Source organism: Denticeps clupeoides, chromosome 9 (genome assembly GCF_900700375.1).
Source record: "Denticeps clupeoides chromosome 9, fDenClu1.1, whole genome shotgun sequence".
NCBI lineage: Eukaryota > Metazoa > Chordata > Actinopteri > Clupeiformes > Denticipitidae > Denticeps > Denticeps clupeoides.
The window spans coordinates 1,173,209-1,185,514 of record NC_041715.1 but is presented as its reverse complement, the minus strand read 5'-3'; the positions used below and the strand labels follow the sequence as shown (position 1 = coordinate 1,185,514).

The 12,306-nt window shown below is 51.5% G+C and overlaps 1 protein-coding gene across 1 annotated transcript in view; it reads left to right on the top strand.

Annotated features, from left to right (window-relative positions):
- The first annotated feature begins 56 nt into the window (after window positions 1-56).
- The window catches only part of bmpr2b (bone morphogenetic protein receptor, type II b (serine/threonine kinase)), a 36,004-nt gene continuing 23,754 nt past the window's right edge, over window positions 57-12,306 (top strand). The window contains exon 1 of the mRNA XM_028991256.1: window positions 57-1,117. Coding sequence (XP_028847089.1) covers window positions 1,048-1,117 — 70 coding nt within the window. The 5' untranslated portion in view covers window positions 57-1,047. The remainder of the gene's footprint in view (window positions 1,118-12,306) is intronic.

The window sequence follows — 12,306 nt, the reverse complement described above, 5'->3', positions numbered from 1 at the left end:
TCCCCTCGGCTCCAGACACGCCCCGCCCCCGCAGGCCGAACAGGAGCCGAGTCGAGCCGAGCCGGGCCGAGGCTCCCCGATCTTCCCAGGCCGCCTGTCTGTCGCCTCTGCAAGATCACTGATTAAAGGGAACGGCGGCGGGCCGGATCTCCCGCTCCACACGACACTCGGGACGGCGCACTTTTCGGGGACTTCGCGGGAGCGCCTTCGCCGCTCGGACGTGCGTGTGGTTTACTCGGAATCCGGCGGATTTGGCGCGTAGAACCGCCGCGGGGGTCCGACGCGAAGATTTCGTGGACCGGACTCCGCCGGTTCCGTTCCCGTCAGCTTTTTCCGCCCCGCGTCGAGAGGACTTGCCGCCGGGCGGACTGGACTGCGCGCAAATGGCCGCTCGGCGCGGCGTCCTGGGCAGGTGAAGCGGGCGCCCCTGGCCGCCTCCGGGTGCGACCCAGCGGGGGGAAATCTGAACAGCCGCCCGCCGGTCGGCGCCTCCAGACGGCGGAGTTTGGCGGAGGAGCCCCGCGGCCTGCGGCTTTCTGCGGATGAGAGAAACGGACATTTAGAGAGAAATATATGTATTTATATACATTTAAAAAAAGGCTCCGAGTCAGTAAACGGTGAATTTTTTTATTTTATTTTTTTGGGGTTAAAGAAGAGTTGTTTGGCGGGTTTTTACTGAGAAATTTCTAATAACGGGAATATAATGTTGGGAATAGAGCCGCCAGTTTAACCGGCCGGACGCCGTTGACCCGAGCGGCGGCTCCACTCGGACTTGGCCGCTTTGCGCTGTACACTTTCCCCCCAGAAAATACCGGGAACCCACGTGGTGCCGGAGGAGCGTTTGCGGGCTTTCTGGTCGTCCCGGCCCGGTATGAGGGGGACCCGGCGGGGCTCCAGCGCCGACTTCCCCCGCAGGGCCATGCCCCATCGCTCCGCGCCCGCCGCCCAGCCTTTCCGGTCGGGATCATCTGCGGCGACCGCGGCCTGAGGGACCCCGGCCCGAGGAAACCAGGAAACTTTCGGAACCAGCGACCCACTTCCGCCGCGATGGGGCCCGCGGCGCCGCTCCGGCTGCTGGGGCTGGTCGCCTGGCTGCTGACGCTCCAGCGCGCCGCCGGTAACTCTTCCATCTTAACTCCCTCCGGTCTGGAGGGATAAAGCACGAAATTCGCTGTGATGTTTTATATCGATCCTCCTATGTAATTCCGTTCGGGATCTTGTGCTTTAATTAGTTTTGTGGATTTTGATGTGTTTGCCTAATCTGGTAGTTGGTGCCACTGTCCCGGGTTCGAGGCCTGTTCGGGCCGGGTTAAGTAGCCTGCTGGTGCTGGTGACAGCCGTCATTATTTTGCCTGGCCGGTGACGTGTTCACTGTGTGCCGTTCAGCCGCGTTTTTCAGTAGAAATGATTCCGTGTGACGAGTTACTACGAGGTCTAGGCCCCGTCCAGACGTCCCGATCCGGCCTTGCGTCCACACGGCGATGGTAAAAGAAACGGGGCCTTTTTCCAGGTTGTGCTGGAGAATTATACCCACTAATAATTACCGAGATAAAGTCCGCCTCTCAGCACTCGGTGAGGCCGGCTTTACCAGGGCCTGAGGTGGATTATGGAGAGAAGGCCAGAGATCAGCCTGAATCTCAACAGACGCCAGAATCCGGCAGGGAACGGGCTATTTAGACTTTTCAGCGTTGAGGGCCAAGTAATGACTGCTGGATGGAGATGAGCGGGAACATCGCCGTTACCGTAGGAACAGGCGGAGGGAACGGGGGTGCGGTGTACGCTTACGGGAACGGTACGAAGGGATGTAACATTATCGTGTCAGAGCGGAGGGACGTCTTGCCTTTCCTCCAGCCGCGCCGACGCCCCGCAGTTCCTATAGTTCGCCCGAGTGCTCACAGAAGGACCATTCTTCATGCTGAAATGCATACCAGAGCTCTGCAGGCATTCGTAAACACGCCTTCGGCCGGATAATAGGCGTGCTCTTGCTTTGACTCACGAATGCTGATTACAAGCGAGGACCTTGGGAGAAGTTTCGGCTTCTGAGTCCGTCTGAGTTCACGCCGGAATGTTTCCTTGTAAAAAAAACAACAAAAAAAAAAAAACAGCCGTTCTGTTGCGGCATGAAAAATATCCAACTTTGCATTAAATGAAAATAAGACAAAATCGACTGAAATGTTGCTAATTCTACGCACGATTTCTATAAGTTGACCGATATAAGATGAATACATTTTCAGATCGGTGTGCATGTTTAGAAGGGTGGACGTTGCATTTTGATACATGACCTGGGTAATAATGATGCTGATATATCATGTTCACTCTGTTAGCCGGTTCTGTAAAAAGATTTCTACCTCTGTACACGTTGGCCGTGGTTGGAGCGGTCTTGTTTGTTGGAGATGCGTGATGATGAATTTTCATTGGTCCCTGCTGTTGTTCATTTACATTTACAGCATTTACCAGATGCCCTTATCCAGAGCGACTTACAATTAGTACTTACAGGGACAGTCCCCCCCTGGCGACACTCAGGGTTAAGTGTCTTGCTCAGGGACACAATGGTAGTAAGTGGGGTTTGAACCTGGGTCTTCTGGTTCATAGTGTCTTACCCACTTCTACCCTCTATACCACCTAGTTACCCACTAGGCAACTACCACCCTCTATAATACCTAGGTACCCACTAGGTACACCACCCTTTATACCACCTAGTTACTCGCTAGGCTACTACCGCCCTCTATACCACCTAGTTACCCGCTAGGCTACTACCGCCCTCTATACCACCTAGTTACCCACTAGGCTACTACCACCCTCTATAATACCTAGGTACCCACTAGGTACACCACCCTTTATACCACCTAGTTAATCGCTAGGCTACTACCGCCCTGTATACTATCTAGTTACCCTCTAGGTTACTACCGCCCTCTATACCACCTAGTTACTCGCTAGGCTACTATTACCCTCTATACCACCTAGTTACTCGCTAGGCTACTATTACCCTCTATACCACCTAGTTACTCGCTAGGCTACTATTACCCTCTATACCACCTAGTTACCCTCTAGGCTACTACCGCCCTCTATACAACCTAGTTACCCTCTAGGCTACTACCGCCCTCTATACAACCTAGTTACTCGCTAGGTTACTACCACCCTCTATACCACCTAGGTACCCACTAGGTACACCGCCCTCTATACCACCTAGTTACCCTCTAGGCTACTACCACCCTCTATATCACCTAGTTACCCTCTAGGCTACTACCGCCCTATATACCACCTAGTTAATCACTAGGTTACTACCGCCCTGTATACTATCTAGTTACCCTCTAGGCTACTACCGCCCTCTATACTATCTAGTTACCCTCTAGGCTACTACCGCCCTCTATACTACCTAGTTACCCTCTAGGCTACTACCGCCCTCTATACTACCTAGTTACCCTCTAGGCTACTACCGCCCTCTATACTACCTAGTTACCCTCTAGGCTACTACCGCCCTTTACCATGATCATAGTCAGTGACTTCAAACACAGAGTTTGCCGTGATTCTTTTCCCAAATGTCACTGTAATTATCAATGGCAGGATGTTTGTTGTGCCACTTTTTATCCAACCTTTCCACAGCGGACCGTTTGGTGTAACCCCAAAATTCGAGCTTAGGTCCACTGATAAGATCAAGGTTCTGAGTTGGGGGTAGCAGTTCTCAACCGCATCCCGTCCCCACTGTTGGCATGCAGGTCCGGTGAAGCCATCAGTGACTCGGCGGAGTCCCAGCAGGCTCTGCTCTTCAACGTGATTCCAGGTTGTCTGGGCGCTTGAATGGGTTGAGAAGCATCTTGCAATGTTTGGAAACCGCCAAGGGACATGTGGCCCTCATGCACTGTACAAAATCCCGTCGTATTCGTACACCAAAGCGTAGATTGATGCTCAATGCATTTATTGCATCAAACAAAAACCGACGAGGTGCCACATTGAACTGAATCTGGTAATAATGTATTTTCTGCGAGAACTGTAATAATTTGGCACGTTTGAGTCCCGGTGAATAATTTCCTCCTTGTTAAACATCTTTGTTTGCGGTCGCAGACGGAGACATCGTTGACCAGTCTCGAAACCGCTGCGGATGGCTTGCGTCCTCGTCCCTCGTCCCCGACAACTTCCCTTTCCCTGTGCGGCTCGGGTCCTCCTGTAACCGCAGAGCCCACGGGCGTATTTTTAGACCAAGCTGATCGTATGGCGCTGCGAACCAGGCTGAAATCCAGCAGGACGCGAAAAAAAGTCTGGATGGTAGAATTTAAGTTCTGCTGATGTAGTTCGTTCCAAAACCCCTGATCCCTCTGGTGTCTTCTGGGAGAACATTTTTTGTTTTAATTGCAAAAGAATCGCGAGGTCTGGCGGGGACGAGTCGCCGAGGTCTGGCGGGGACGAGTCCCCGAGGTTGCCATTTAAGAATACGTTAAGGTGGGGAGAAAACGAAGAAAAGGAACGCTGTGGCCTACACACGGCGTACTTCTGAGTCTTCGACTGTCTGTCTGTCCTTCGGAGAGGGAAGCGGTGTCACCAACACTGTGTGAAAGCCAGTGGTCCTCAGCGAACATCTAGGATCTAAGAATTGTCAATTTGCTAAAGTCAGGGAGGTCTTTTGGATCCAGATCTTTCACAAGAGCCCCCAAAGCCAACCGAGGAACGTTGAACCAAATATTCAAGTCCATGTATTTATTTGATGCTGCATGTACAATTCAGACCCAACTGTGCATCAGTGATGCACCAAATATAAAATATTTTATAAAAAAAAAAATTCCTGTGACGTCTGACCACGCCGCGTATTTTCCGTTCTGTGACGCTCCCGTTCGATCCGCGAACCCTCGCTGGCGGTTTCCTCCATCTTTTATGCTCGGGTTCTACTCTGCTCTGGGTGTGTGTGTGTGTGTGTACGTGCTGCGGGTCTGCGGGGGCCGGTCTGCTGTTTTACGGGGGCCTGCTGTGAGGGAGCACAACAACACACACTTACACACACACACACACACACACACACACACACACACACGGCCGACAACACTCAGAAGTTCCAGACGATCTCTTGCAGGGACGGACGCTTATCGCTGCTGCGGCTCCTGTGTGTGTGTGTGTGTGTGTGTGTGTGTGGTGGGGGGTCTGCAGTGTACGGTGCCGCGGGATTTAGACTAAACAATGAGCGGGTTACTGGCTCCATGGCGGGGCGGGCGAGGGAGGGGAGCCACTTCTCCTCCCTCCCCCTCCCTCCCCCTCTCTCTCTCTCTCTCTCTCTCTCTCTCTCTCTCCCGGCTCTGTGGACGTTGGATCGGAAAGTAGCCCCCCCCCCCCGACGCCATTCCAGACGTCTCTCCCACACTAATTGAAAAATCATTTCGGGTGGCGGGGGTGCCCCCCCCCCGAATCCCTCTTCATGGTCCTCTGCTCAGTCCCGGCCGCTTCTCCTTCACAATCGAATTACGGTCCACTCCGGAGCAGCTTGACCGCAGCGGGGCCGGTAAACAACAAACAATACTAAACACGTTATTCAACTCGAACCCGCGTTCACATGTCCACCGTCCGTCCTTTTCACGGGGAAAAGACGCTCCTTTGGACCTCCGCCTCCTTCCGAATGATGGGAATGATGGCCGTCCACTGGGACCGCGGCTTGTCGAGGGTCCGGTCGTGGCACCGAACGCCCCTCGTTACCGCCGGACGTAGCTTCTGTTTTTATTTGTGGGGCAGCTGGCCTGGGGGGAGGGGCCCGCACCTCATGCCAACTTTGCTGCTCCCACTTGTCTGGGTGGCAGGGAGGGCCAGACGGATGTTTGTTAAAGCCCCACCCCCTCCAGTCTGAAAACGTCCGGAAACCTCGTTGTGTAGCTCGTCATTCGACGTGTTCACTGCTACGCGCGGGTCGCCGTCACCCTCGTGGACATATTTCGTCGTGTCTACTTAAATGTGGTTGAATGTAAAGCCCAGCCGCACGCGGCCATCAGGACCCAACACGCATGCGTTCGGTTCCTGTAAAATCCTCCATGTTTCTGCCTGTGAACCTGTAGAATCGAAGCCTACAAATGGACCTAAAAACTTTAAACCTATTTTCAACTCACCAAATTAAAAATGGCTGTGTCAAATATTACATAAAGAGGAAAAACCCAACTGCCAACCGAAATGAACCAGAGGGGGAACAAAGTTCCACTTTTCAAGCCCAGGCGTAATCCCAGAATGCTTTGGGCCAGAGCGTCTCTTTCTGTGGTCTGGCACTGAGTGTGTTGAGAATCGCCAGATTTTTCGCTGGTGGTTTGTTTCGGCCAGGTCGTCATGACAACTTTGGGGAGGGTGTGGGATTTTTTTTTTGTTTGTTTGGAATAAATATTGTTTTAATTTTTTATTTTTATTTTTCTGGCTCTGCCTCGCTGGATGTTTTCCGTCCCCTTTTACCTCGAAAACTCTTTCGCCGCGTCCGGTGTCCCTCTTGCCCGGCCCTCTGTGCTGCATGGCTGCTCGCTCTGAAAAGAGCTGGACTCGGGGTTAATATCGGCCCAACAGAAACAAGCCCCGCCTGTTCTCCACAGATTACGGTGAAATTCAGAGTCGTGGTGTTATGATCAGGGTAACGGTCAACGCAAATGATCTGGGTGTTACTGTGAATGTGTGACGCTGTGTCAGATTTAAATTCATGATAGTTAAGAAAAGTAGAGTAGGGTTGTCCAAAAAAAAAAAAAAAAAAAGAAAATGCATTCTCAAATATTAATTGATGCTAAAATTCTGTAATGAGCCCTTGTATCAATACTTCCAGTTTTCTGTTTGGCTGGCTCATGGAAATTGTCGGCAATTTTCAACAGGCACCGCAGCGGGCAGCCCCATCCAGAGGACCCAATGCTTACATGAGAGACACTTTAAAGATGATTTGTTGGACCAAGCTTGCAAGAAAATGTTAAAAGCAAGGGTTCAGGCTCAATTTTTATCATTTTACTCGGGTATCGAGCTCAAATAAATTATTGGTCAGCAAACATGACCTTCCGGTCCTTTCTGGCCCAACTTTTCAGGCCTGGTTGCAGCTCTGATTGCTCAACGTGGATATATATTTTTTTCCTCTTCTGCAGCGTGAGAAGCGAAGACTGCTTTTCTTTTAGTTCGGCTCAAGAACATTTAAATACATTTATTTTTTTCATTTATTTGTTCATTCAGTCTTGTTATCGAACATACATACATACATACATACATACATACATACATATATGTGGTGTTTTGACTTTAAAAAAAAAAAAAAAAGGTTTTAAAATATTCTTTATTTATTAAAAAATAAAACGTCTTTTGTGTTTGTATCGTGTTCGAAGCGAATCTGAAGTATAGTGAAGAATTTCTGTAAATCCGGTTACGCTGATGCGTTCGCTTCGTAATTCTGTTTGGTCGGATTGGCTTTAATTTGGTGGATTTATGCGTCTGGGCGCCAGCGCTACGCCGTCGGCCGGAGGAAGTAATGAAACGGCGGTCTGAGCGCGTCTTCGGCAGTCCGGGCCCTCTCGGAGCGCCACTAATTATGCCGCGGCTGCGAGATGTCCGTCGCCTAGTGACCGTTTCCGTAGTTATCTGCCGTTCGCATCAACGGGTTCCCATAGTGACCGCGATCGAGGTTGAGGTTTGGAAAATATGGAAAACGGAATTTTCCAGAATTTTCTTCGACAGCCTTCCCTCTTTGGTACAGATTCTTGTAAGATTTCGGTTGCAGATGCTCAGCGGGGGGGTCAAGTTCAGCGTTCCTGCTGCGGTGAAGCGGCACGTTCCTGGTGCTCGGGCAAAACAAGCCGGCAGGATCAGGGTCTGTAATCCCATGAGACTGGTGTCCATGGGAGACGGCGGAGGAGACGCCATCTGGCAGGACTGAGGCTCCGGTCTGGCAAAGCCAAATCCGGTCAGAGGGCCGGGGCGGTGGGGCCTGCGTCTCCGGACGACCGGATCTTCTTCCCTGTCCTCCCTTCCATCACTGTCATGGAAATACCATCTCCGGCTTCTAACCCTGTTTCCCAGCTCTGATGTCCATCTCCTGCGTCCTCCTCCAGCTCTCCTTCATGAACTCGACACGCGTTGAGTGACGAGCGGTCGTGCCGTGCGACTCGGTGTGAGTCCTCGGAAGAAAGCTGGAGCAAAAGGCTCTTCTGGGCCAGAAAACTGACACGGCATCACAAGGGCAGGGAGGGAGAGAGAGAGAGAGAGAGAGAGAGTGTGTACGCGGTTGCGTCTCCCGATTCTCTCCATTGCTTTCCGTCTCCATCCTCCATCCTTTTTTTTTTTGATCTGAGTTGCAAACCAAACTTTATCGGTCACTGTGAGTGTGTATGTGTGTGTGTGTGTCCTTGTTCTGTTGTACTGTGTGCCGAATGTCCTCATAAACACCGAATTCCGTGACATGCGGGTAAAAGGATGATAAAGTAATAAGCAGAGACAGCGTCCTCACAGACCTGTGTGTGTCTGCTGACGTGTGGTGTGGTGGAGGCTGTACGTTATTTTGGTTGTGTGTGTGTGTGTGTGTGTGTGTGTGTGTGTGTGTGAATACGTAGGTTTGGGAACGTACAGAGCGCGGTGTCTGGCTGTAAAGACTGGAACTCCTGTCGGTCTTTATTTCTGCGTGTTGCTCGTCTCTCCGTCTCCCTGGTTCTTTTTTTTGTTTTTCCCCGTCCATCCCCCCGCTCTGTGAATTCCGTCTCCGTGTCGTCCCGCGCCGTTGGCGGCGTTGGGGGGCGTCTCCGGCCTCTCATTAGAGCTTCACTGGAGCCTGGACCGTGGCCAGACCACGCCGGCCTGGGAACGCAGGGAGACGCCGGGCGGAGGGGACGAGGGCGAGCGAGTCTCTAATCCCCGCGTGCGAGTGTCACTGTATAACTCCCTTTTGTCGGGCTGTACGGGAGAAAGGGACAGATTATTTTATTTTGGCTTGGACGCGCCTTTCTTTTCTTCTTTGTGCCTCGGCTGCCATTGTGAGTCGCTGACCAACCTTATTTGCAGCTGGGTGACTGAAGAGACGTGTGTGTGTGTGTGTGTGTGTGTGTGTGTGTTCACCTCTAATCCGATTCAGCAGAGTCTCAGTAGAGGCAGAGCCATTTACACACACACACACACACACACACTGCTCACAGCTCACATTACAAACCATAAAAGCAATGAACTGGATCCTACTCCTGGGCCTCTTCTGAAAGGTCTCACAAGCGTGCAGACACACACACACACACACACACACACCTGACTTCACATCACCCCTGATTTGAGGCTCTTTTTAAGGCTGCTGTTAGCTTGCTGTGTGTGTGTAAGAGGGTGGACGATCCGCCGCTGTGTTCTGAGGGCCAGACATGCTCCTCAGTATTTGGAAAAGTGAAAACAAGTCCCAGGAAGCCTAGTTCTTGGGTACGTCTCTCAGCCAATCCCATGACCCTGGTGACCCTAAAATGGCGGAAAATTCACGCGAGTAGCTCAACCCTCGGCGGTGGTTTGTCTGAGAAGCGGGGTGCCGGGACTCGAGTGTGGGGTAGAGGTGAGGTGGTCAGGTTATTCTCAAATAGTAGGGGCACGTGTGACCCCACGGAACAAGCCTTTTTTTTTTTTGCCGTAGGGAGTATATACGGAAGTACTGAGAGAAACGGACACAGTGAGACCAACGCAAGTCTCCTGAAAGCAAAGACGAGGAAATACGATAAAGCGCATCTAGCGCTCTGCTTCGTCGTGAGTACGGTGGGAGACGAGGAAGGACCCGGTATGTTGACTGTGTAAAAATCAAATCCATCCATCCAGAGCATTAATTATTAGCAATAATAAGTATGATATGTAGCTTTCCTATGAGGCAGCCGTAGTACCCCTCCCCCTCCACTATGGCAAGCCAACAGGGCCAAAAACCAGCATGTTTTTAAAGGGAACAGAGGGCGGTAGTAGCCTAGCGAGTAACTAGGTAGTATAGAGGGCGGTAGTAGCCTAGCGGGTAACTAGGTGGTATAGAGGGTGGTAGTAGCCTAGCGGGTAACTAGGTGGTATAGAGGGTGGTAGTAGCAGCCTAGTGGGTAACTAGGTGGTATAGAAGGTGGTAGTAGCAGCCTAGTGGGTAACTAGGTGGTATAGAGGGTGGTGGTAGCCTAGAGGGTAACTAGGTGGTATAGAGGGCGGTAGTGGCCTAGCGGGTAACTAGGTGGTACAGAGGGCGGTAGTGGCCTAGCGGGTAACACACTCGCCTATGAACCAGAAGACCCGCGTTCGAATCCCACTTACTACCATTGTGTCCCTGAGCAGGACACTTAACCCTACGTTGCTCCAGGGAGACTGTCCCTGTAACTACTGATTGTAAGTCGCTCTGGATAATGGCGATTGATAAATGCTGTAAATCTAAATGTAAACTAGGTGGTATAGAAGGCGGTAGTGGCCTAGTGGGTAACTAGGTGGTATAGAGGGCTGTAGTGGCCTAGTGGGTAACTAGGTGGTATAGAGGGCGGTAGTGGCCTAGTGGGTAACTAGGTGGTATAGAGGGCGGTAGTGGCCTAGCGGGTAACTAGGTGGTAGAGAGGGCGGTAGTGGCCTAGTGGGTAACACACTCGCCTATGAACCAAAAGACCCAGGTTCAAATCCCACTTACTACCATTGTGTCCCTGAGCAAGACACTTAACCCAGAGTGTCTCCAGGGGGGGACTGTCCCTGTAACTACTGATTGTAAGTCGCTCTGGATAAGAACGTCTTTTTGTTGCAAGAATACAGCATAAAAGCGCTGTTCAACCCTCCACGATGTGCAAAATGGTTTCTCCTTACTGGGGAATAATGGAGAAGCACTGGTGTAAAATGATGAAGGCTGGTGTGGATCTTTCTCCCATTTCACAGACTCTGGGCTTTACTCCTGCGAGAGGACAAGTTGCATCACAAACGTCCTCATAATCCTATCAGTGCCGTGTATAAAGACATGTTTGCAGCATAGGTTTCCGAAAATTCTGACCGTGATGGTCCAATAAAACCAGGAACAGAATGTCACTTTATTTATATGTGTGAGTCCAGCGTCGTTCTGTTGCATGTCCTCAGCGTGAAATTAATCTCCACTTTATCTCTGCAAACAAAAACAATAATCGATGTGAAATGTCAGGGTCGTTGTGCCTGCAGATAAGCAGTCGGCGCATATTTTCTACATGCGTGAACCAGGCAGAACATCCCGCGTTCGCCTGTCTGTGCGTTTTCATTACGTTGCATTTCGCTGGGGTTCAAATTCCCAAACGCGAATGTGACTAAGTTGTCTCATATTCTGCAGGTCCAAGTCCATGGTTACCGTGGTTACGGCCTGCCGCCGGTGACTTCGGGATTTACCTAATTAGCCTTTATTTCTGCAGAAGGGTTTAACTTCCCGCAATCTGGTCTGTTGTATCTCTCTTCCAGCACGGCGCTCCTCGCGGTTCGTCCTCTTCCTGCCCGGCGTCTTCGCATAGCAGAACGTGGCCTGAACTCGGCATGAGGATCGAAGCTGGTTGGCACGTTCGGCAACTTGCGTAACCTGCTGGTTCTCAGTTTAAAACCATTTCAAAAATCACGCAGACCAACGATATAAATAAACACCCCCCCTCCCTTAAAAAAATTAGGGGGCGGGTTAAAGAACGTTGACCTCCCGTCCCGGCACGGTGGCGTTAACCAGCCCCTCGCGTACGCGGCCTTGAGTCTCTGGCGGGATACCGCTGCCAGTTTCGGGATGCAGATTGGGAGCATCTACCGGGGGGGGTAGAGGGGCAGATAAGCTCGGGGGCAGTAGGTGAAGGGTGGGGTGGGAGGGGGCGCCGCTGAGGACGGGCTCGGCCGTGTGGAAAGTTCCAGAAGGCCTCGGTCACCGTGCTAGTTCATTTTGTTTTTTTGGGGGTTTTTTTTATGGAATTTTATGGAACGCTGCTACCGTTTTTCGGTAGGAACTCAGGGACGGAGGCGTTTTTTCGGAAAAACGGCGTGTTTTCGCGGGCGCTTACGGAACCAGTCACAGCCGGCCAGGAGCCCCTCCTTCAGCGACGCAGGGTTCTGTGTGTGGAAGGTCACGTTTTGATGCGCTTGTGAAACTTTGACCCGGTGGGTCGGCGGGCTGGCGGCCGAGTCTGCTGACCCACCAGGTTTACCGCGAGCTTCTTCCAGCACAGCAATTCAATGGCTCTGCAGCAGCAGTCATTTAAAATAAAGCATTTTTCTTCGTTAATAATCAACCCTGACACGCAGTTTCAAAATTCCAGAAATCTACCAGGCTGTTCGTCAAGCGTGTGGCACAAATTTACAGTGGGCGTAGAATTAAAGAGACTGATGGGAATTCCGGCTTTAACTCCAGAATGACAGAGACTCCCT